Raw genomic sequence first — 26,877 nt, 5'->3', positions numbered from 1 at the left:
ATAGAGTTGTTTGTGAGGATTAAATAAACCAATACACCTAAAACCCCCAACAGGGTCTGGCACATAGCAACTCTCAATTGTTGCCTAGTATATTATTTATATTATAGTTATTACCATTGTCATTAGGCCTTAGGTTAAGGCTTAAGCCCTTGTCATTTTCTGTGACACCCACTTTCATTTCTGTGATACACAGCATAGGAGATGTGGAAACTCAGAGCATGTGTTAAATTCTGCTTCAATCCAAAAGGGCCTAAGTGTAAAAGCAGAATGCAGGGAATACTCAGAGTTTTGTAAATCACAAATAATCAAAAGGACTGTGGTCTGAAAATATAAACTAGATCAGTCATGGCCTGAGAATCCCCAGAGAAGAGTGATATAATATGCTCATTACATCATATAGAGCAGTGGTTCTCAACCTTCCTAATGCTGCGACCCTTTAATACAGTTCCTCATGTTGTGGTGACCCCCAACCATAAAATTTTTTTCATTGCTACTTCATAGCTGTAATTTTGCTACTGTTATGATCGTCATGTAAATATCTGATATGCAGGATGTATTTTCATTGTTACAAATTGAACATAATTAAAGCATAGTGATTAATCACAAAAACAATATGTAATTATATGTGTGTTTTCCGATGGTCTTAGGCGACCCCTGTGAAAGGGTCATTCGACCCCCAAAGGGGTCGTGACCCACTAGTTGAGAACCACTGATATAGAGAAAGACTCTTGAGCTTAGCAAGCTGTTAATTCTTATTCCCCTGCTGCATTGCCAGCAGACTTTCTTTTCCACTGTGTATCCTGCTTTTTTGTTGACTGTATTTTTGTTTGCTGAACATTTCCAGAATGCTTCCTTGGCTACTTCCTGGATTATCTTCCAATGTACTTATCTCAGATGGGACTTTTTTTCTCCAGAGCTTACCCCTTCGCCCAAACACACCAAATCATGTCTGCAGTTCCATAGACTCAATTCATTTTCTCTAAGGCTTTATCAGAAATCAGCTCAGGATTGCATGACACAGTCACATTTAATTAAAAATGTTATACCTTTAGATTCCTCTGGAGACACTTCAGTACTTCCCTACAAAATTAGTTAATGCTGACTTTCTGGGTGGGGGATTTTCCTCCTTCATTCAGCTAGCTTTAGAGAATGTTCACATTGACAGTTTTCAAGTTGACCGAACATTTTTGCCCCTTAGTTTACCGACTGCACTAACATCTTGATAGGAAGTTCTATAGTCCCTTCTCCTGAGGTTTTAGTGTATATATGGATCAAAGTCAGGAAGTTCCCATTGCATTGTGACTCTGCTGGAACAGGGAGCTTATGCTCTTGGATGATTAAGATTATCAGCACTAAAAGGCCAGCAAGTAACTAGAGCAGAAGTCATCAGTTGGGTTCAGCATAGCTCCTGGATCATATATGACAAATGCATCCCCTGGTTATCTCCTCTTTGTGCCTGAAGAGATATCACCAACATATCAATGAACTTCAGGAGCAGCATTAACCATTTCTGGGTTATTCACTTCACTGGCCATAGAAAAGGTGCTTTAAAAGTCATGTGACAGATCCTTGGCTGTTCTGGAAAATGATGGGTCTCAGACTCATTGAAGAAAAATAAATTTGTCTGATCCATGCAAGTCACCCAAGTGTAATAGAAAAAGAACAGTTTAGGGACTTGGCTTCCACTCCCCTAGATGGCTGTTTATATGTAGTGCAAATGACCTATGCACCATGACTCTGATTTGTGGATACAGAGGGTGGCATGTGTTAACAGATGCTCGGGGAAGCTGAATATGGGCAGAATGCAGATACTTTGACTCATTGTCACATGTACCCTCTGTTTACTGTCAAATCCTTGCCCGTGTCTTCCACTGAGTATCTCCATTTCTTTCTGACAGCTGAGCTGCAAGATTCTGAATTGTATCAACCATTACTTGATGTTATGCAATTATTTCTGGATGCTCTGTGAAGGGATCTATCTGCACAAACTCCTTGTGGTGAACGTGTTCAATGGGGAACAAAACATGAAGTGGTATTATCTCTTGGGCTGGGGTATGTATTTCCTCCATCTGAGTTTTGAGCCACTCTCACCTCTACCTATATATTTATAATGTTCTTGGACTCTTGGTCTGAGAGACTAGTCAGGGGCCCTGGTCCTTTGAGATGCTGGAAAGAGTTCAGTCTCCAAGAGAACTTGGCAGAATCCCTTTAACAAGTTTATACAGACTGTGATGAACATAGGGGTCAGTGCGGAAATGGGGGGATATGATTATGAACGTATTCAGGTAACCCAGCTAATGGATAGGCAAAAACCATACTCTGTTTGAGAGAAGATCTGAGTAGGCCCCCTTTCAGCTTTATTTTTCATCTGTTTGTAGAGCAAAGGAGAATTCCGCATTTTGAATGCTGTATGTCCTTCACCCTCACCCACATCCCTTCCTCAAGAACATTCCTTCCTGTCAACCCAACAGCAGGATTCCTCCAATGACAGGTCAAGAAGTGGAGTCTAGATGAGAAATAGATGTAGGCCTCCAAATAGAGCCTATCTGACATCATTGCACATGGTAATGGCTTTAAAATCCTATCCCTGGGTTGCTTCAGCTGTGACCGCTTCTGTAGATTGACTAAGGCAGGTGCTATGGTCCATGAGGACTCTTCAGAACTGTTCCCTTTCCCTCAGAGCTGCTAACAGCCTAGCTCACCCTGGTTAAAATGGAGCAGTTGGATGATGAGGTAGTGAGAGGGAAAAGGCTCTGGGACAAAAGCACATGCTGCTTTATTACCAAAAAAAAAAAAAAATCCCATGAAACTCCCTTACGAGAGGAGGATTCTTACTGGAGGGCCAAGGCCGCCTTTGCTCTCCCTTGATAAGATGACTGTGACTCGGAGCAGAGGCTGTGGCGTATTTTCAACTAAGCCTGCCCTTTAATGCCACATTTTGGGAAGCTCCTAAAAATGTGGATAAGAGAGAAAGTATTTACTGAGGATGGAGGATAATCCAAAAGCTTTCTAAGAACATCAACCTTAATATTTAAATCCCTGCGCAACAGACATTGTTACCAATTGTATAGAAGGTGTCTGGGAAATCATATAAGCAGATCAAACAAATATTGCCTAGGGACAGCTCTGGTATAGATTGTGAACTGGACGGCTCACCTTGTGGGCCACGCCACCCTGGGGAGTCGCAGCAGGAGCCCAGAATCCCGTTTCCTTAACCATCCAGTGGAATTAGAAATCAGGTTTCTGACTAATCTACTGGCCCCACCACAGGTGCTAGGTTCTCCTGTTCTTCTCTGTCCTCAAAACAACTCAGAATACAAAGATCAAAATGGGCTTTTATTGTTTTTTTCTTTTAGCTCCAGCCTTGCACAAGAGGTTGATCTTTCCTTCCCCTGCCCTTCTCAGCATCAAACACACCCTTTCAAGAATTTCTAATCTTCCAAAAACTGGCCATGCCAAGAATCAACTGGATATAATTTAAGCCTCCCAATAGCAATTCTGATCATCACAAGAGTAATGATTGGTGCTGGTCAGATACCTTTCAATTGAAGACCTGAAAATAACATCTCAACCAGGCCTGCCCCATGCACCCCCACTCAGAGAGACACCATTTCTGTCTGATCTATTTGACTTACTTCTTTTGAAATAAATGTACGGCATACTTCTTGTACCAGTTTTGACTATTTAAGAACACCCATCTGCCATACTCAACAATTTTTCATGGAAGAAAAGGATGTACATTGAGTCTTGCCTGTGACATTCAGCAGGGATGAGGGCACCCTGGAAGGAACAATTTATACTGCTCTTTCCATACGGTTACATTGTGAATTAGTTATAAAAGCTTTCCGCAGCAGCATCATAGACAATCAATGAAAACATATGCTTAACATGCATAAACAATTCAAAGGAGGAAAGGAACAAGTTGGTCAGCTGTATCAAAAAGAATGTAATGAGCTCTGGCCAGTTGGCTCAGTTGATTGGAGCATCGTTCCAGACAGCAAAAGATTGCAGGTTCAATTCCCAGTCAGGGCACATACCTAGGTTGCGGGTTTGAACCCTGGTTGGGGTATATATAGAAAGCAACCGATCGATGTTTCTCTCTCACATCGATGTTTCTCTCTTTCTCTCTCACTAAAGTCAATAAACATATTCTTGAGTGAGGATTTTTTTTTTAAGTGCAGAAAAAGAGGTAGCCTGTCTAGAGGAAGGCAAAGAGCCACAGGAATTAGCAGATTTGTGGCCGATACTCCTGTATGTAATATGTAAGAAACACATTTTCCTTTCTACAAAATGATGAGATGAGAGTGAAATCTCCATATGCCTCTCTTGTCTAATTAAAAGTATGTATTTCAGAATAAATCCAGGGAATGAATATCTCTAAACCCAAGTGGGGAAACAGTATGTTAGAACTGCTGTGGATACAACGCAATTATGTCTCATATAAATAGTCAAACTCAAAATTCTTTCAGGTCAAACATTTAATCGATGTTCCTATTAAATTATATGCTTCATGGGTTTAGAAGGTGAGGTGGTTCTCTGGTGAAAACTCAATATTTTCAGGCACTCTCTTTTTGCATATAATTCTCAGAAAATCAAAGTGTGTAAGTCTAATTTACTTCTGAGACACATTTCTTAGTCTGATAATTACTTAAAAACTCATTCAACAGATTTTTCAAACCAAATTAAGTCATACTCTATTGTACATGGGTACATCTGAGAAAAACAGATATATTTTTCTTACGAAAATGACAACTGTATTCTAGACAACCTGCAGAGAACGAATATTTATTTTTAAAAAGATGCAGCCTGGTAGGATGCATTGCCAGTAACTATCTCCATCATTCTGTTTATAAATTCAAAATTGTTTCCACTAGCACTTCAGGTGTAGGCGGAGAAGTCAATACTACACTGCCTTCACAAAGATTCTGCAGCCAGAACTTACACTGGCTCTTCCGAAGTGCTCTTCTTGGAAGAGAACAGGATCAGTGCACAGGACACAAACAGGAACACCAGCGGCCGAGAAGGAATCCTGCAAACACTAACAAGGCTTTCAGAGCAATCACACGGCCTCTTCCACCTGCTGTCCCAGGTCACACCCCTCCAGGGGGACCAGCTTCTCCCCATGAGAGAGCCCAGTTCACACACAATGGAAGGCTCTCTGGACTAAGTCATCATCATCACCATCATCAAGACAAAACAATGGTAGAACAGTCCTAGGGAGAGTAGACTAGTAGACTAGACCTACCATAATTATTTGGGTGCTCTTAACCAAACTCCCTGAAAGCACATGGTATTCTAACCAAGAACATATTTACCTGGTTTGACCAAAGATAATTTGTGCAAACACATCAGGGAAATATCTTGACAGAGATGTTAAATTTGCCACTATTTTTTTAAAGTAAACTACCATTTTCCATTCAGTTGTAGTTGTAACTTCTGACCAGAAAACCAGGTGTAATATATACCTATTTACATTTTTAGGGTTCCCGGTGGTGCCGACTATAACCCATGCTATTGCCAGGCTGAAGCGCTTCAATGACAGGTATTGTGGCAGTTTTTAGTTAAATAAATACATGTAAATAAAACGCATCTATATTGATATATTCTCCCCCCACCCTTTTTTTCAGCTGCTGGATGAGTGTGGAAACCTATCTGGTTTACATCATCCACGGCCCTATCATGGCAGCACTGACGGTGAGAACTGCTTTTTAAGTCTATTGCTAACAATGTTATCTCTGAGGATTTCTTTGACGATGGTTCTATATAGCATATATATTAAAATTTTTAAATGAAACTAATTAAGTGATGATCTATAATAAGAACAATTTGATATGAGAGTCTTTGGTTGAAAAAAATGTTGTATTTAATAAAATGGGGGGGGGGTGCATAAGCTCATTTCTATACCCCTACACCAAAGGTTAAGTTTTTTTAAAAAAAACAAAAACAAAACAATACTATAACCAAATTCTCTTAAAGGTAAAGAGCAAGGGCTGAGGAATGTTGAAGATGTTGCTGTTAAGAAAGTGAGGGACAGCAAAGTCCCTCTGCACTTTTCCCCCTGGGCTCTGCCCAGCAAAACTATCTTCCACTTTATCTTTGATACATGAGCCATCACCCTACCTACCAATGATCATGCACTTAAAGTATTTCATGCACTTCACATACATTCCCATGCTGTTTCTAACAGCAGCCCTTCAAAGGAGATACATCACCAGGATATTTTACTCATTAGGAAAACTAGGTCCAAAGACTCAAGTAAACTCACCCAGAATCACATGACTAGTAAGAAGTTGGGTTGGGGGAGAATATGCCCTTTTAGGCAGTCTCACGTCCTGTGTAAGTCATCTCTGCTCCCCACATTGAATAAAGAATGAAGGAAAGTGGGTGTCCTTCAGTGGTACTGATCTGGATGGTCTGCTCATTCATAACATCTTCTCTTTGCAGGTCAACTTCTTCTTTCTGCTCAACATCCTCCGTGTGCTCGTGAAGAAGATTAAGAATGACCGTCAGCATGACGGCAGACGGTATCTGAAGGCAGTGAAGGCCACTATGTTCCTGGTGCCCCTGCTGGGAATCCAGTTTGTGATCTTACCCTGGAGGCCTCACACCAAGATTCCTGCCCGAGTCTATGACTACGTGATGCACTTTCTGAGTCATTTCCAGGTAAGGAAGCCACGGGTGTGTTTATTACATACCTGCTCAGCTAGGTTACTATCAACATAGTCGCTCACACTTCGAAAACACAGAGCAGAGAAGCAGATGTTGTATCTGGATGAAATCCTTCCGCTGGACCCCGAGCTGGAAGCTGTATCCCTCTTAAACTGGAATCCAGTTTTTTTTCAGTTATTTCATTTGATTGCCTTGACCATGATTAGAGAGGTCAGGACCCTAGAATATCTATAAGGTCAGCCATTCCTGCAATGGTAGGCAGACTCCAGAGAATGGGCATATTCTCCCGCTTGGTAATTTGCAGAACCTCTTTTCATCAGTAAACATTGAATCAGTTTTGGGATGAGGTGTAATGAATCTGCACAGAGCCATTCATGGCTTCTGCTCTGTCACCCTCCATTGGTCACAGGGGTGTCAGGAATCCATCGGTCACGTTCAGTGACTGTAAAGGGAAGTGCATTCAGGTCTGTCCTCTTGTGGGAGAGAACAGGGTTGGGCTCTCAGGAACTTCGCCCGGTCTGCCACACAAAAATGGAGAATGGCTGTTTCCATTCACTCTGCCCCAGATCCACAGACACACTTGAAGACATAGTACTAGGTACTTTGAAAGCAGGTTGGGGCATGGAGGGTCCTCAGGCAGAGGTGAGTCTGCCACAGGCTCTTAGGCCAGAGTTTTGCTGTCTTAATTATAAATTTCAAAGTAATTATACTTGCTACTACTGGAGGTCAAAATTAATAGGGCTAAAAATAAAGTTTAGGGATTGTTTTAATAATTGCTTCTGCCATTTCTATTGATAATTAAAGCTTAAATGTAAGGGAACTTCTGAGTAGTGGCCAGGATCTCAGAGGTCACTTAGTCTGTGTCCTTCTTTGAGAGATGAACTTGGCTGTGGGTACAGTACTGCACTAGTTCACCGTGAAGACACGGGGCACAGTCAGGCCCACAGCCAGGCACTGTGACTCTCGTGCCTGCAAAAGTTTTCTTTACTAAACTCTACAAGGTCTCAGTTTTTTAAATTAAGTACAAAACATTCTTTTCAAATCCGCTCTAATCAGCATATTCTGCTATAAATCTTCATGTTAAAGGCAGCAGCAAATTAACCATACTGACCAGAGCTATCCTTTTAACTAAAGGACAGAATTCTTCTAACAAGAAAAATACATGGCATTTTCTGGTAGTGAAGCACTGAATATGAGTGGTAGTAACTGCTTTTCATCAAGCCTTGACTTGCTATCGCAACAGTAAAATGTTCCTCTCCAGAGTGACTAATTATATTGATGGCTAAACAGTGTAATGCACACAAAAGTAACTCCAGCTCTACCCTTCCTCCTCTTTACAGGGATTCTTCGTTTCGATGATTTACTGCTTCTACAACACCACCGTAAGCATGCCTTTCACATAATACCGCCACTCGCTTATAGAAAGCCAGTACTTCAGTTTCCAAAGGGCCTCTTTTCATGTGGCCTCACTTCTACAGTTTTCCTTACAGGGTACCATGACTAGCCAAGTTGTGTTTTTCTACCACTGAGTCTTTTCTATGCTCGTGTGGCACAATTGCAGATAGTATTCAGACGGGCAGCTAAGTCCTGATTTGCTTGGATTGCACCCTTGATGCTTCAGGAGCAACGAAAGTCTCCTTGTTGTTGTTTTTTGTTTTTTTGGGGGGTGTTTTGGGTTTGTTTTTTTTTCAGATTTAATGTCCTTATTCTTGGATCAAAGCAGCATCAGACTCAATCTGTGGTATTGTAGAAAATAATTGCCCTTATTAAAGTGTAATTATTGAAACCTAGCCGCTTAAGGCCCCATTCTAATATGTGTGGTTTACAAATTAACGCAGATTGTCATCTCCACACAAAAGGATAGGTTATAATTTTGGAATACAATGATAGAGGGCTGTGAACACGTCTATAGTAATAATTGTAAAAAATTAGACTTCAAACCCTTGGCCTCGTGCTGAGCTGGGTACTTAATATGCATGGCACTCCAATGGGATTATTTGAAAAGGGCAGGTGAGAAGAAGCAAAGACTTCCTGTTTTATTTCTGCTGGGTACTTTTACAAACTCATCTATACTGACTACTGTCTACCTTGGATACTTCCGATTATCTGTTTAAGTTTTATTTATAAGGACAGTGTTGGTATTTGAGAAATGCTGAATGGGTGGAAACTATCAGTTGCCTTTGTCTGGGGACATTGCTTCTCCAAAAATATGCTTAAACAATACGTTTCCTAAGTCCACAACAGCGCATTTGGTGGCTCCTAGATTATAAACCTGATTTTTAAGAACCCATGTTTAAAGGAAAGAACAACCCAAATAAAGTCATGCCAATTCTTGGCTAGTTCGAACAGGAAAATACATTGTAAAAATAAAAAATCTAAATCCTAAAGAGAATTGTTTATGTATTAGAAGTCTATCAATAGAAAGAGATAATTTTATCCTGAAAAGATTGTAACTCCGCTAACCAGAGTTCTATCTGGCCATATCAGATAAAGGAAAATCAGCAAAATTATAAAACCCAGAACTGTGCTATGATTTCCATATATATTTTCATGACCAATAATGTAGAGGTTCAGATGAAAGCTTCTGCCTTGTCAGAGATGGTAGCAGATAAAATGCTTCTCCCTAATATGATGTGTATGCCATATATTGAGTGTGAAACCAAATCAAATTTCACTCATTGGACTTAAGAGCAAAAGAAGAAACCTTTGCATAGTAGCAAGTAACCTTGCCCGTGATAGCTTAGACAAGTAACAAGTGCTCCAATTTGCAAATTCTTCTTCTCTGCACAGCCAGAGTATATACCATACAGTTCTTTAGATCAGATTTACAATTCAACCGACCACTTTGAACCTCTGATAAGTTCCAAGAATTGTGCTCCTAAAGTTGGCTTGGGTCATTTCTGACAATTATATGATAACAAGACTTTTTCTCTTCCAGGTCCAAGAAGCCCTGACACGCCGTTTGCAACTGTGCAAAATCCGCTGGGAGCAGCGCAACGGATACGCCAACCGCCGGCAGAAATACAATATTATGCTGGCAGCTCTGGCTGCAGCTGCGGCTGCAACCAATGCTGATCCTGGTGATATCCCCGTGTGCATCTGCCACCGAGAGCCGAGGAACCACGCAGCTGCCAACAACCTGGAGGGGAACAACAATGACGTCGAATACGAAGTTGAAGCCGAAATCAACCTGGGCGAGGAGATTCATGAGATCATCCCATTGGAAATCTTAGAGCAGGAGTCATGCGCTTAAATGTAAAGCAAATACAGCATCATGATCTCTGAGGCTTCACATCCTGGGAGAAAGTCCACCCATGCTTTTAAAGTGATCACCATCCTCCCAGGAGTCAGATATATCATTTGTGAAGAATTGTTAAGTGATTTTATCCATAGTGAATCTGAAGAATGTTCTTCTTGGTACTATTGCTATGGGAGACGGTCTAAGGAATGGAGTCTCCCACTGCCAACACTTGTAAATTCCATCTTTCATCTAGGACTGAAATGCAGGTGTAATGCAAGCAAGGTGTCCAAGGAAAACAATTAAATTGACCTAATTCAGATCCAGGGTGCTCATTGTAAAATCTTGAGCCATTTATACCTTTAAAAATCAAAATCACTGTCAATATTTTCACTTTTAACTCTAAAATTTGAATTAGAATATTTCTGTATTTGGCTATGGATCTAAACTTCTAATCTATTTCAATCAATTCCAATGTTACTCAGATGTTTTACCATCCACACCATGTAAACCACACAAATTACAACAGGACCTCCACAAGACAAAGAGGCTTTCTAATATAGAGATGACCAAGAATGTAGGGGAAAGATCTGTACTTGGCAGGAAGACGTAATGCTTTGAATGAAAAAAATTTTTTTTTAAGTCAATTTGCTCAAAACATTAGGTGGGCCGATTTATGAATTGGTTTGTTCAGATTGTATGCTCAGCCTGGTTTTGGATAATCCTGTCCACTGGGCAGCCCTCACTTTTGTAAGGAATTGGCCTTCATGTTGAATATGCTTTAGTTGCTGACATTTACAAATTGGGAGGTCACAAAGAACCCTTTGCTAAATTTTTCACAAAACTGCCAAAAATGTAATTCCTAATGGAAGAGAATATTCTCTTTAAAGAGAGTTCTCAACTTTCCTAAATTCTAAGATTTGTAAAGCAAACCATTCCAAATTTTATAAAGCCAATTACCTCACCCTTGGGTGCTATCTAGCAGTAAAAGATAATTCGAATTGATAACGCATCCTAAAAGTCTATTAACTGCCATCCACTCTGCTTCACAGCTTAATAAGATCCCAGTCTTTCCCAGGAAGACTCAATACGGCTGATTAGAAATCAGTTTCTGGTTGACCTCTGTTTGCAATGATTAGCCAAACCGGAGGAGGAAAAAGATATGTAACCACTACAAGTTTAACCATATTCAAATTTATTTAAAAATAAAAGTAGTTTCTCATTGAAGCCCAAAATTATATTCCCATATCTCTCTTTACATCCTCAGTATAAAATCTTCAAAAATCCCTGAGTAAATCAGTATCATTAATGGCACCTGAAATTGATACGTGAATTTGCCACAGTAATCAGAGTGATCATTATTCAATTGGTATGCTAATTGAGGAGATACATCGAAACCCTGCAAATTTCGTCTAATCTATGATATCTTATGCTACTGCCTAGAAGTGATTTAGTTGTGGTAAGACAAAAAAATTAATTTGTTTTGGTTACATATATAGTGAACCCCCATCCCCACCCCCCCAAAAAGTATATTCTTTCAGAAAAATATTTTGGATACTAAAGTAGCTAAGTCTCCTTTGCTGAAGGTAAGGGAGGAGTTATAAAGAGGGTATTTTTTCAATCACAGTGTTTATGTAGTAGTCTATTTTTGTTTACAGACATGGAAAGCAGTGTATTTCAGGCAGCTCTAGTACAACTGTGATAATATTTTGCTAAAATATTCTAGATGTTATTTAGCTAATACAGTAGGGGCTGACGAACAAAATAGCTTATTATAGAATTGCACATTGTGCCAAAATTGTGAAATGCTTATGCTATGTATATGTATAAATCAATACATCATCTGTGATAAGCAAAAAGGTGTGTATTTGCATATTTTCTAAAGAAATATATTATTTATCTTGTCATTCATTCATCTCCTGCTCATTCCATGTCCTTTTTCATTTCAGTCATGGGCTGCTAACATCTCATCTGGTTAACACTACAGCAGAAGTTAGAAAACCATGTGCAAAACCATTAAGGTTATTATCTTTGTCAGTTTAACCATCTTCGGCCTGCAATATGACTATAAACTCCGTGGCATATTTCTCATAACCTTGAGCACAATACAAACACCACATACAACCATCAATCTATATTGTATAAGTTTGGGAAGCACAGCAAAGAAATCTAGGGCAAGAAAGTATCATAGCCTTTCATTGTTCTTGGTTGTTTTGTTGTTGGTTTTCATTATTCTGGGACTAGTCCTGAACTGTCCAACATCACATCAGATGATTAGAATTGTTATAATCATTGATTTTTAATATAGTTTGAGACTGAGGCTGGATAAAAGGCAACTCATTAAATATCATTAAAATACATAAAGGCCACTATTGGAAAGATGTTCAGATCTGGAAAGCATTACATGTAAAAACTGATGTAACTCAGAACTGTGCTGGACTGACAAAAGGGAACAGGCAAATTTTGTACTTCTTCACATGCAATAGCATCTAAAATGGGTCTCGTGAGATCTGGAGAACTTTTTCAAAAAAAAAAAAAAAAAAACATAAGGGCTATGTCTTTCCCCTTATGTTTTAGTGGGTAACACACCCTTGTGATCTTGAAGAACAAAAGTAATTTCCCATCAGACTGTAAAATCGGACTCTTCAAGAGGGTAGCTTGAACTCAGATGGTCCGCTGTCCACCTGCTTGATCCCAACTATAAAGTGATCTAAAAAAGGCCTCTGGGTGCACATGCGTATCATGGGGTCCTGAGACAGGAAAGATGTTAACGAAGACATGGCAGAAAGGCCATCATCATGGAGCTCCGACCTGTCTCATTCGTTTCTTCATTCATTGTCATTGATGTTTCACGTACCTTTCATTCAGCTTTACAACAAATACATATTAATAGTAGTTACCATGGCAAACTTTCTTTGCAGTGATAACTGCTTCTCTGCTGAGTCAGTGGTAAAAATCAAAATCTGCTAAGTGAACCATTATCCTCAAACCATAACTGCTCATATTCTGGAGGGTGGAAAAACAAAGCAACGCCTGTGGTTGGATGTGATCTTTCCTCCTTGCTAGTGCCGGGTGGGACATCTTCAAGGTATAGGAAACATCCTCAGAACAGACCTCTGCACAAAGGCTTAGCAAGGGCTCGTTTTCTTGACAACGAGGTTTAAAACAGTGATTCTTTCATGGGCTACATTACAGCTCAACTACTATTCAAAGGAGTTAACATTCGAAGTTTGAAATAAGATTATTCATGGAGGGGGGATCAGAAGCCACATTTAGAAAAGCAATCAGGTAAACTCAGAAGCAAACTTTATTGGTTATTTTGAGCATGGAGGCACGCTGTCTCCCTCCTAACATAAGCTTACTGGTAGTAAAATTGGTTTTACCTGTGCAGAGTGTGGAGGTCGGGGAAACAAGACGTGAAAGCAGAAAGAAAAGGGATGATATGTGCGTGCAAGGACCAAGGACGAAGGTAGAAAGGCCACATTTGAAAATTAAGAACTAACTATATTTCTGATGATTTTTATTCCTCTGGACACAGAAGTAATCTCTTTAATATCAGAATAATATGAAACACTGAAGAAAAGAATACACAGCCATTGACACTGGAAACTAACTTAGGTCAAGACGATTTTCTACTCTGGTATCTTCCTCCATGGGGATTACCAGGCATCTCTGAAAGGTTTCAGAGGTTTTCCCCTTATCTTATGCATTGACCAGCCAGTCTCTTAGGTCCCTGATCAGTGTTCATTTTACTTGTACAGCAACTCCATGCCTTCTACCTACCTGTCCCAGAAACCCTCCCACTGAGATTCAAACTGTGTCCTCGCTCTTCTGCGACTGACCAGCAATGCCACTGCATGTCATCGCTGTCTCCTTTACCTAAGAGACTTATTGTCTTATTTTAATTTGGAGAAATTGCCTCCAAAATTGAAATGTCTTTAATGAAAACAAAAACACCAAAAACAACAACAAAAAAACCCAACACGCCAACATTCAAAATAGATCAGGAAATCTGTCTCTGTCTAACCATGCCAGACTGGCTGATGAAAGCGAGCACACCGGTCTCTCACACAGAGGCCTCCACCTAACCCCCCCCCCCCCCCCCCCCCAGCGAAGCCTCTGCACCCAGGGTGGGAGGTTAGCCTTTGAAAGGGCAGCAAGCCTTTCCCTAGACAGAGCAATCCTCCAATGCACCCAGGCCTCACAGCTTCTGTACGTTGTCATTCCCAAGAGGCATATCATGGGGCTTAAAGTTAGAGGGAACATCCCTTAAATAGAGATCATTTGAGAACAACAACAAAGGGACAGCAATGAAACACTGCAGTTAATACAGACCTAGAGACATTCATTAGCTTGCTTACTCATTATAGCAGCCCAAGCTAGTTTTATCCCCATTTCAGTGACGAGAAAACTAAGTGGAAGAGAAGAGGTACAATGCACCCACCAGTCACACAGTAAGTGGCTGAGCTAGGATTTGAAACAAGGGTGCCTGCAGCTGCTTTTTAAAAACAACAACAAAACAACACAAAAACCACACACACAAAAAAACAAACAACACACAAAACAACCGGGAAGTGTTTACACTTACACAGAGGGCCTCCTGGGTACCTGAGGCCATGGGGGCACTTGCCAGAAGGGCTCCTGTAGGACATGCAACAGCCTGCGGGTCTTCTGCGCCCCAGGCCCGGGCACAAGGCCGGCTCTCCCCCAGGCAGCGGTGAGCGGTCCCAGCGACCCCGAGAGCTCAGAGGGGTCTGACCCTCCGTGTTGTTGACTGACTTCACGGTAATAAGACATTCAGTCACCTGGCACACCAAGTCTGGCTCCCCCTTCGCCATCAGGAGGTCTGCCGCTCCCGCTGGCAGGTCTAGGCCTCCAGGTACCACCAGGGCGCATCTCCTGGAGCTGCTGAGGGTCCTTCGCGTCCACGGGGAGGCGCAGGGCCGCGGGCGGAGCCCTTCCCAGGGCCCTGCAGACACTGGGGAGGTTGCCCTTGGAGCAGCGGCTGAGGAACAGGGCGCAGGGGTACCAATCCAGCACATCGCCAAGTTCCCAGAGCACATTCATTGCACACAGACTTGAATACAGCGCGGGGTCGCCCCCCTGCCAGGGGCTCACAGTGATCCTGGTGGGTTCTGCTCCCAGTTGGGGCAGTTCTGGCCCCAGGTGGGTGTGCTCAGCCTCCCCTGCAGGCCCCGAGATGGCAAACTCAGCACAGGTTTGAGAGGCTGCTGGGGCCAGGTCTCTCCAAGGGGGGATGGCTCCCTGGACCTGAATAAGGGCCTGACCCCTGCAGGAGGGACCTCACCGCTGCCCAGTGTATGAGGAATTTCTTCCGGGGGGGGGGGGGGCGAGGGGGGAGAGAAGGCCCTGTGGGCTGCTGCACGACCTCTGCGTCCATCCTAAGGTTCTTCTGGGGCCTCCTCGCCCCCAAGATAGGGGGGAAAGACCCGAGGGGGGAGTCAAGGTGTCCCCTTCTACCTCCACCAGCAGGGCCCTCAGGTCTCTGCTTTTTAAATTGCCATCTTTTTAAATTGGCCCTACTCTACTATTCTGCCTCTCAAAGCAAAACCGTCCCCCCTCTTCACTCTAAGGATACCAGATAGCTGTCTCCTCATAGTTGAGAGGACAGGGGTTGTTTGCAATATGGATAATTTTCAGTCCCAAATTAAGTTAATTCATGACCCATGGGTTCCTTCAACTACGAGGCGTCTCCAGATGAAATCTTTCTTCCTATAGTAATGATTTCTTTTCAAAGCCAGCGAGTTCTTCACACACCGGGTTGCTTTGCAGCTTCTCCAATTCCAAGGGGGTCCTCAGGCAGATATTTGGGAGACAGAACACTTTGGAAAACATTTCATGGTCACGCCATGGACACACCTGCCCTAACCCAAGGCTTGATGAGGAGCTGGGTAAGAGTCGTGAGGGCTTTTCTTAGCACTGTTTTAGTAAGAGTTCCACACACTGGTTTTCAATAATTGAGTCCTGAATAGAAAAGACCGCTCAGCCAGTGTGGTTCAGTGGTTGAATGTCAACCTATGAACCAGGAGGTCACAATTCAGTTCCTGGTCAGGGCACATGCGGGGTTGTAGGATCAGTCCCCAGTGGGGGGCATGCAAGACACAGTCAATTAATGATTCTCTCTCATCACTGATGTTTCTATCCCTCTCTCCCTCTCCCTACCTCTCTGAAATCAATACAAATATATATATTTTAAAAGACCAACAAAATTAAATATTTGGTTCTTCAAAAAAAAATTTTTTAAAAAACTCCTCTAGTGAGACTGATCAAGGAAAAAAGAGATGCTTTAAAAAAAATGTAATAAAATGGAGAGTTTAAAAAATAAAATTATTATGATGTCCATATTTATATGTTATATGTACAATTATTCACTAATAAATTTGAAAACTTAAAAAAAACTAAATTTCTAGAAAAAATATGCAGTATGCAAAATGGACAAATTGGCCAAAAAAAAAAAAAATAGAGAACTTGAATTAACTAATTAGTCATAAACCACAGTCTTATACAGTGGGGCCTTGACTTACGAGTTTAATTCGTTCCAAGACCGAGCTCGTTAAGGAGCTCGTTAACTCAAATTACTCTGTCAACTCAATGCAAAAAATCGGCCAAGAGACAGCTAGTATCTCAAAAAACTGGTTAGTCAAGACATTCATAAGTCAAGGCCCCACTGTATGTTACTATACATAAGTTCTATCAAATTTATTGAGGAATAGTTAATTCATACCTTAAAATATTTTCCAGCTATACCCTGGTATGCAAGATTTTCCACAATATATAACAAAGGTGGTACCACAAATTGGGGAAGAATGATAAGTTGTTTAAGAGATGGTGTTGGAAAAATTGACTCAAAACATGGATAAAAATAAAACTGGATCAGAGGAAATATTTCTTAAACAAATTGCATAAACTAAAAGGCAAAGAAAATATGAATTCATTTACATTAAAATAGGGATAACTTATTAAAGAGATATCTTTTTAATAATTCTTTTTTGTTAAAAGTATTACATATGTCCCCTTATTTCCCCCACTGATCCCCTCCAGCCCCCTCCCCCGCTACCCTTACTCCAGGCCTTCAACACCCTATTGTCTGTGTCCATGGGTTATGCATATATGCATACAAGGTCTTTGGTTGATTACCTCCCACCCACCCACTCTCCCCCATCTTCTCTCTGAGATTCTGCACTCTGTTCCATGCTTCCTTGTCTAAAGAGATATCTTTAATTGACAAATGATAAAAATGGAAATTAAAACTGACAGTGAATGAACATCTAGAACCCAAAAAGAACTCCAGCAAATCAACGAGAAACAGTGGCATCAGATGTGCACAGGCAGGTTATAGAAGAGGTCATTCAAAGGTTGGAAGGCATATGAAGATACGCACAGACTTACTAGTTAGCAGATAAGTTTACTAGAACAATAAGGCTGCTATTAGACAGGAGAACAAGGCTATTTCCCGGGAGAACCACTAACATCTGTGCCTCATCTTGTGAGAGAGGGCAATCTGCAAAATGGGTAGTAGGTTTGTCTGGTTCAAAAGTTTCACAGAGTAGTATGTAATTTAAGAACAAACAGGTATGTTTATTTGGGGCAAAGCAACCCGTCCACAGTTCACTGGAAGACTAGAAAGAATAGAAGAAAATATTCTGAAAGTTCAGAAAGGAAGCAAAGCCCATGTTTGGAACTTAATGACTAGAAAAACACATGCGTGGCAGCTGTGTGGTCAGGGAAGGTGAAATTGAAGCATGTCATCAACAACAATTACAGCCAAAAACCTCAACAATCTAAAAGTCCATTAATAACAAGAAATAACCTGCCTGCACTGCACTTAGCATATGTGTTGAAATTATTGAACCAAAGAAGGCACTTCACACAATGATAAAGTGAGTAAATCTCTCTTCAACAGTGAGTGTGCTGATGCACTGATACACCAATTGCACCATCTCCATCCACACTACCATCTAAGAGAATCTGTCCCCTCTGTTTAGACCAGATGACCCCACTGTCTTTGCCAGTCTCTCTCAGAAATTTTAACTAAAGAGACATAGGAATTATTAATTATATGGTGATAACTTTGAAGATATAAGTCCACAAAGATTCTGAGTTTGCAGCCGTTTTTAGCCATATATACACTGATAAATGTGACAGGGAATCAGGAGAACAAAATAGACATGAGAAGAGAATAGAGACAAGAGACGATGAGAGGGTGAGGGAGAGAAATTAGCTGCCTGATTACTTTCCATCTCTCGAGACCTGTCTGTATTTCCAACAATTGGATTCTGTAATATTATCATATATTCTTACAATTAATCCCTCTTTTCTTGAAAAAATTTCAATGGATTTCTGTCCTAATATTACAATATGCCCTGACTAGGATAATTGGCTTCTTAGGGTATATGTCTAAGCCTTGAGCAAAAACTTGCCAAGGCTCATTAAATGCACCAGACACATTCTTCTTACTCCCAATGGAATAAATAGCAGTGTCATAAAAAATGTTCCCTGTCAGAGGGTTTTAGGTAAAAGAGCTGAGGGTCATGGAAGCACAGATGGTTTTCATCTCTTCTTCCAAATAAAGGTAGTAGTTTTGTCAGAGAAGGAAAATAGAATGAGAAGTGTTCAATCTGAGGATATCAGTGAAAAATAGAATTTGCTCTTCTGAATCTCATTACAACAGTACGTTAAGCCCCTCCTGAAGACTTGTCTGCCCATCCTAGGGGATGAAAGGATTCTATCAGGGAGAAAACGTACTGGTAAAATCAAGAAATCTTTGAACTGAAAAATTAGGAAAGGGGGATAATAGTACCCAGATACAGTTCCAAAACCCTCTCTGGAGGACCTCCACATGACTAATAAAGTAGAACCATAGAATAATAGAATATGTTTCATGGGAAGTTAATCTGGGAAGAAAGACAGAAAGTAATCATATCCTACAAAGATTATATAACCAAGTGAAGAGGTGTGAGAGTAACAGTGAATCAAATATCTTAACCCAAATAGAGAAGTACTGTCACGTGGATGTTACAGAAATCTGGAGAGACAACAGCAGTACAGAGAGCTGACACCTTATATAGTTTTTTAATTTATTTTTTTAAATATATATTTGTATTGATTCTAGAGAGGAAGGGAGAGGGAGAGAGAGATAGGAACATCAACGATGAGAATCATGGATCAGCTGCCTCCTGCATGCCCCCTATTGGGAATCAAGCCTGCAAACCGGGCACGTGCCCTAACTAGGAATTAAACTGTGACCTCCTGGTTCATAGGTCAACACTCAACCACTGAGCCAAGCCGGCCGGGATATATATTTAAAGCTTAGGTATTCAAGAAGTGGAAGACTAGCATAGTATACTGAGAGTGTATGGAAAAATCATTGATTAGCCTATAAAATCAATAGTGGGCCTGATGAGAGAAGAGCGTAGAGCATCTAGAGAAACCAGCCTGGAATCCATGAAGCTCTCTAAGCAAGAATACAGCATAATGTGAAGAAATATGCACAGCTGGAATTCCTATTCCTATTAGTAGTGGTTAGGTAAATTGGACTAATTCTTCCTCAGAAAACAGCTCTAAGTTTTCTATCCATACAGCCAACTTTTAGCTGTGACATGACATTGTCACTAAAGTGATATATGCCAGACAGATGCAATTTCTCTCTAAGTAAGGAAAAGAATGGACTACATTTTGAGCATTTTCTAGCAGATCCCGTCATCAATAAGTAAAACGAAATTGCATCAAGCCCAGACTCTATTAGTTGATATATACTCCTGATGAATGAAGTTATTTTCTGAAATCTCTAAAGAGAGAAAAACTCTATTGTCCTCTCTCTCCCGTAGTTCTCTGGACCAATTTATAGAGAACTAAGAATATGCGTGTCTTTCCCCACTTTAATAACTTCAAGTCAAAGTGGAGTTGTTTGGAGTGAGGAGGGGCGGGGACAATCTCAAAGATTCTAGGTCTGTCTGGAAACAATTGTTGATGTATGAATTCTGCAGAGTTTAATGGCTTTTCTGTCTGTACAATAGAGTTGGTTTTTTCTATGGGTCATGAGTGGTCCTGGCTGGCCTTAAAAGAAATGCAGTCCTTTCTGCGTGTGTAGAATGGAGTGCTATTTCTGGGGCAATGCTCCAGGGTCTAATTGTGGGAATTGATTTATTTCCTGGAAACCAGGAGAGGGCTGAAAGGGAAATGCATCTAGTCCCGTACCAGCCAGTCTTTTAGTCTCTAAGAGGAGGTGGTTTTCAAGTAGAAAATCAAGAATTGTTTTCACAAGTGACTTTTTGAAACTCAGAGCACAAAAAGCAATGCTCAGGTTCAGGTCCAAAGTGAGGCTCAAAATCGGAAGAAACCAACCCCATACAGACCACAGTGTGGCCCAGGTACAATGAGGATTACAGACAACATGGCACAGTTACCTACCTTAGGGTTTTGTCCTTTTAGCAATTGGAGGTGGTGATACTTTGGGCTGTTTTATAAGACAACATCCAGGAGGATTCCCCCATAAGGACATGGCCAAATGCAAGCGCTGTCTACAAAGCCAGCCTGATGACCAAAAGGCAAGGTGAGGGGCTCAGTGCTGAGAGAGCAGCCTCACCCTGCACAGGTGGTGGGTCACTTCTTGGGGGCAATTGTGTTGGGAACTGGTGGTTTGCATGACACATGAAAGAGCTACCAAATAGTGAGGTTGGGAACTTAATGTTAATTATCTCCCTATACCTACAAACTGATAGAAAGTGGATATTTTCCAATTATACATACTTGACCGTATATTTGATTTTATGTTAAATGAACCTGAAGTTACCAAATATTTGATTTGCAAAACATCTTTTAATCTGAGACCATTGTTATTGCGGTATCTAGTTAAAATTTCTTTAATTCAGTCCTCTCATCTTTGTGGTTTTCCAATGCCACCAAAATAAGCCTCTAGGTCAAGGGTGGGGAACCTTTTTTCTACCAAGGGCCATTTGGGTATTTATAACATCATTAACCAGCCATAGAAAATTATCAACTTAGAAATTAGCCAGCTATATTTGGTCAAACATGTAATTAACTCACCCCTAATTCTTTGGCAGGGCCAGACCAAATGATTTCATGGGCCTTATGTGGCCCGTGGGCGGGATGCTCCCCACCCCTGCTCTAGGTAAAAACCATTCTCCTTTGCAATGACTCTAACCAAACTTAAGATATACTCTGACTTCTCATTTCAGTTCTGGATATTACTGAAATTAAAAATAAAAATGTTTCCCACATTACAAAAAAACATACACATTTGAATAGAAACTTACATAAAGTTAAGTACAAATAGTCTCTATTTCTGTACTTATTAAAAGAAATCAGCAAATGTAGGAAGAAAGATTTCTAAGGAAAGAACTTGGTGTTTAATGTCTTGGTGCTAGGGTTTAGCCGTGTGCACTTTGATGGCAAAATCTGAAAAAATGTCACTGTTGCATTAATGTGGATACTGCCAAGTAGCTGGATCATTATCATGGAAACTCTTTGGGCTACTGGACGGGACCACCTCCTTACATATACCTTTATGATCCTGTCTCAGCAATTTCTCAGCAAACAGTTATCTTCAAGCCCTAGCGGTTTTGGCTCAGTAGATACAGTATCAGCCTGCAACTGAAGGGTCCCGAGTTCGGTTCAGGTCAAGGGCATGTACCTCTGTTGCAGGCTTGATTCCCAGCTCTGTTTGAGGTGCATGTGGAAGCAACCAATCAATGTTTCTCTCTCGCTGTCTCTCCCCCTTCCTTCCACTCTCTCTAAAAATCAATGGGAAAATATCCTCAGGTGAGGATTAATAAAAATAAAAAATAAGCAAACAAATAAATAAATAAAGTTATCTTCAAATTTCCTACTGCTTTCAAAGGAAAGCCTGACAAATATATTTTAGCAGTTTTAATGAATTAATGAAAGCCAATAAGGTTATTGGGTTGCTAATTCTATTTGGATTTCAGCTGCCAATAGGAAATGGTTAAATTTTTTGGCAAAGGTACATAGCAGAACTAGACAGCCCATCAATGGAAAGCAACTCTTTCTCCGTGGAACAGACGTCTCTGACATGCAGACTGGAAAAGGAGGAGGGGAAATTGTTCTTGACCATGAATTGAGGACGGACCAGAATTCAAAGAAAGCATTCAAAGTCTCCTGTAAGTCCTTGGAGTGCTCAGGTTTCCTTTGTCTTAGAACATAACCCTACCACCCTCCAGTCTGACCGCTCTATCTTCCTTATTCTTGCCTCCCTGGGCTCTGCGTTCCACTGACCCTACTCTCCCTGCTGGGTGTGGAGAACTCCCTTCAGTGTTCAGAAAAGTAGGTGTCATTATGGTGGGAATGCGGCTCTGGGAGAATGTGAGGGTAATACTTTAGCAAGGTGAGAAGCCGGAGCACAAGACCAGGTAATTTAAATGCAATGCTGCATCACACAACTGCTCCAGGGCAAAGAACATGTGCAAATTCCTTAACTACAAAGGGATAATAAATGGCAATACATATATTTACACACATATAGCTTATCAATTTCTGAACAATGGGCCAGATCAAGAAATGGGATTCTAAACGAAGAAACCAAAATCTAAGCTTGTAAATGCCTCAAAGTTACAAAATCAACCTGCGAAGGGCAACCAATAGCAAACAGCCAACTAGGCTTTAAACTGCGGCCAATCAAATAATTTCCTCTCTCTGCTGCCGCACTTTCCCCTGGTGTCTTTCCCGAATCCGTCCAGGAAGCGCCCCTAACCATGTGTGGTTTGGGAGCCGGCTGATTGGAATTGATTTGTGTTCAAATAAATTCATACATTGTTCAGCATGCCTCAGTTTATCCTTTAGCAATCCTGGACACGTGCGCGCGAGCTCATTTATGCAATTTTAATGGCTCTGTCTTGTGCTTTCCACAATCCCAGCGAGTTCCCATCCTGAGACAGAGCTGGCTCTCCCGCCGTTGTTTCCTGGAGCGGCTGCTGCCTCCTGTGACCCTGATTAGCCCCCCAGTGTCTGCTCAAACAGCTTGTCCAGCCTTTTCAAGCAGGCTGTCAGCCTTTCAATGTATCTTCCCCTGTGAATTAGATTTTCAAGGCCTTTGGTCATGTCTGCTACTTATCTCTGAACTCTTTTCATTTTGCCCACATTTCTCCTGAAATGAGATGGTCAGGACTGAATACATTACTCACCAGAGGAGAACTAGAGGAACATACTGCCTCCGAAAATTATGATAGAATTCCTTGGGCTATGCTTTTTAATAAGTCTTTAAAATCCACCTCCCATTTAAGATTTGAATGTAATTTTAGGTCTACTAATAACTTCAATTACATTTCTGCTCCCTGAGTTTTTCCTTCTAGTTCAAAAATTGTTTGTGAAAAGATTGCTCTGGATGGACTAGCTTCAGTTATTAATATTGGTATCATTTCAATCATCTTAATTCTTAAATGTTCGATTTTTAAAAAGTATTTTTTAATCTGAACATGACCATTATTTTGCATAAGTGAAAATTAAAAAGTGCTTTTAAAAAACTGAAATCTTTTAGGAAAATTGTTTTAAAATGGTCTTATTTAGAGAGTGCCAAGCTAAATCTATTTACATAAATTTCTGCAGATTGCTTTTTAAAAACAGGATGAAAAGGCATTAGAAGTAACCTTTTGCTTTGACAGCATCAAAATAACAAAGTGCTTTGCAATTTACAGTCTTTAATTTCGTCCTCAGGGGAAGCATGTTGCATGTTCTTAAGTGTACCAGAGCTAAGAGTGATTATTCTATTCCTATTTGAATTATGAAGTTCATATAATTTTAGAATTTTTGGCATTGTGAAGTAATCAATAAAAATATTTTTTCATCCCTGGCCAGTGTTGCTCAATGGGTTGAGCATTGTTCTGTGCACCAAAAGTTTGCCAGTTCAATTCCCTGTCAGGGCACATGCACAGGTTGCGGCTCCGTCCCCAGTAGGGGGCATGCAGGAGGCAGCCAACTAATGTTTCTCCCTCTCCTTTCCTCTCTTTCTAAAAATAAAAAATAAATAAATAAATAAAAATAAATAATTTTTCAAAGACTATAATGAGCTCAAGAGGGATTTGGTCTTAGTGATTTCTTTAAGAATAAGGAAACATTCCAGATGCCATAGTAAATATGAAAAAAGCTTCATTGGTTCTAGCAAAAAAACACAGTAACAACAAGAAAAACACAAGCAAACAAGCAAATAAATAAATACTTTCTTATCCATCCAGGCAGCATAGGAAGGCAGGGCAATGTCAGTCCACCCAAGAGCAAATGTTTTGCCAAAAGTAAGGAAACATACTTTCATTAAGAAAAGTCTTGTAACCACAAAAAGAACGATCAAAAACAAGAATCTGTGATGTGACCAAGAAAAATTATAATTGCTGGGCCTTAATTTTGAATAAGTTGTGCCTTTTGGATACTGAACATAATACTTAGTGAATGAGAACAGAAATTTTATTCACAAATGAGAGATTATATCAGACAAATGTCTGTCTAAATGGACCTGGCAGGAATTATTTTTCCTCTTAACAAAAAACAAAAACAAATCACAGGACTATCCAGTTCCTGCCAAAGAGAAACACTGATTGATTTCTCATAAATGAAGCATTGATTCATTTTTCACCTAAAAGATTTTAGAATATTCTGCTCATTCCAATGGTACATCAAGTATAATTAAAATGAATTAACACTAATCCTCCTAGGAAAGAACTAAATAGAAGGTGACAGAACTGATGTGCCTTTGACACAAAAGACATAGGTGGCAATTAGTTTATTCTTCCCACGGATGGTGTAAATAACACAATCTGATTTTAAGTGGCTTATTATTGCCACTCTTTCCAAGGAAGTTTCAAAATATTTCTGAAAAATGCAATCAATAATATTCCATGTCGATAGATTATAATCTATTTAAATCTGTGTTTCCACCTTTTGGTGACTCATCTTAAGACCTAACCAGCTTAAGAAAATTCCTAAATTTGTGTATGGGATAAAGGTATTTTGGGGCTTCCCTTCTCAATAACCTAATGCGTAATTAATGTAAGGCCAATTTCAGACGTGCCATTAACCAGTGATCTTAGCTGCAAGTTATAAAAAGCCACCACAAACCAATATGGGGGGCGGGGAGAGGGAGGGAAGCATTGGTTCAGATAGCTGAAAAAGCCAAGGCTGAACTGGGTTTGGGCATAGGAAGGTACAGAAGTTCAGGTATTTGGATTCAGTCTCCCTTTCTCCTCTGAGTTCCACTCTCTGTGTTAGCTTTTTGCACTGACAGGCCCTTTCCCTGGCATTTCCCGCTTCTCTTTCCTGCTAGTTCCAATCAAAACCCAGAAAACAAGTCTCACTGGCCATGCCTGGGTTATGATTTCGTGCTTGTGACCCGAAAGGTCTGTGTGACCCCATCTACATGGGCCAAAAGGAGGTGTGGTTCCCAAAAGGAAAAAGAAAGCACAGCTGCTGGAAACAGGAGAGATTGCTGCTGGGCGAGCAAAACCTACTGATGTCTATCAAACGTAGTCAGGACCCTCTGCCAACATGGAACAACCCCAACTCTAACTTACACAACAAAGATGAGAGACAATTCCCAAAAGGAGAGAGAAAGAAGGCAGGGCAAACTGAACAGCAGGTATCCACATTTGTAACGTGGCACACTATGAGGTCCTATTTTATCGTGGCCCCTCTAAATATACCTTCCACATCTCTGAAAGCACAAACAGGCAACGAATGAACCTATAAATAAACGACGTCACTGTATTCTAATGAAGACACTCTTAACAGTTTCGCCAGGTCCCATCGTCTGCGCTCGACCTGCCGGAAATAGGAGGGCAAGATGCTGGTGGAGGGTGGCTACTGAGACCAGATGCTGTGGAGGTCTCTGGGTCTGAGTCTTTGATTTGTAAAAAAGAATAGTAAGTAGGTTTTCTCTGGGTGAACCCAAGTGTGAGGACCCAAGAACATGGGAAGGAGTGGACTGCTGCAGCATCTGCAGTGGCAATGGCCACCTGGCCCTCACCCACTTTCCAGGAGCCATGAAAGGCCCTGTGACTTTTATATGGCCTTTCATATGGCCTGAAACAGAACTGAAATTGAACTTCTTCATATCTTGACAAGTGGCCACATAAACATTTAAAATTGACATACAATAAACTGCATTTGCAATTCCCTGATAGCCAATAAAGTTAAGCATCCTTCCATGTGCATATTGGCTACCTACATATCGTTTTTGGTGAAGTATATGTTCCTCTATTTTGTTCATTTTTTAAATTGGGTGTTTGGCCCCTAATTTTAGTGTTGAGCGTTCTTTAAATATTCTAGATTCCTTAGTCATAGTATATGTGATATGCAAATATTTTCTCTCAGTCCTTAGCTTGTCTCTTTTTCGCCTCTTAACAATGTCTTTCAAAAAGTGTTAAGTTCTCAATTTTTATGCAATCCTATATACAAATTTCTTTTATGTTTCATGCTTTTGGTTTTGAATTTAAGACATCTTTTCCTGATCCAAAGTCACAAACATTTTCATGTTTCTTTTTAGAAGTTTTCTTTTTAGAAGTTTTAAGATTTAGGTTTTATATATAGATCAAGGATCCATTTTGAGTTCAGTTTTATATATGACGCAAACTATAAATTCTTTATGATTTGATTGCATATAGATACTATCTAATGAGTCTAGCACCATTTGTGGAAAAGAGTATCTTTCTCCAATAAATTACCTTTGTACTTTGCTGAAAATCATAGAACTACATATATGTGTGTTTATTTCTAGAATTTCCATTATGTTCCATTGTCTCTGTCTATCTTGACAGCACTACCAAACCATCTTGATTACTGTAGCTTTATAATAAGGCTTGGAGTAAACGTGAAAAAGACTTGAGAGCAGACATCCTCGCTTTGTTCCCAGTCCTAGGGAGAAAGAATTCAGTCTGTAACTGTTAACTATAATGTTATTTGTAGCATTGTTGTACATACTCTTTATC

At 40.5% G+C, this 26,877-nt stretch overlaps 1 protein-coding gene across 1 annotated transcript in view; it reads left to right on the top strand.

Moving 5' to 3' along the window:
* The window catches only part of CALCR (calcitonin receptor), a 37,575-nt gene extending 27,501 nt beyond the window's left edge, over positions 1–10,074 (top strand). Inside the window, exons 8-13 of the mRNA XM_059656036.1 lie at positions 1,899–2,052; positions 5,482–5,542; positions 5,628–5,694; positions 6,445–6,663; positions 8,010–8,051; positions 9,608–10,074. Coding sequence (XP_059512019.1) covers positions 1,899–2,052; positions 5,482–5,542; positions 5,628–5,694; positions 6,445–6,663; positions 8,010–8,051; positions 9,608–9,922 — 858 coding nt within the window. The 3' untranslated portion in view covers positions 9,923–10,074. The remainder of the gene's footprint in view (positions 1–1,898; positions 2,053–5,481; positions 5,543–5,627; positions 5,695–6,444; positions 6,664–8,009; positions 8,052–9,607) is intronic.
* The last annotated feature ends 16,803 nt before the right edge of the window (positions 10,075–26,877 follow it).

This window comes from Myotis daubentonii, chromosome 10, assembly GCF_963259705.1.
Source record: "Myotis daubentonii chromosome 10, mMyoDau2.1, whole genome shotgun sequence".
Lineage (NCBI taxonomy): Eukaryota > Metazoa > Chordata > Mammalia > Chiroptera > Vespertilionidae > Myotis > Myotis daubentonii.
Note: the sequence above shows the minus strand (reverse complement) of the source record. Positions and strands in the feature narration are given on the sequence as shown.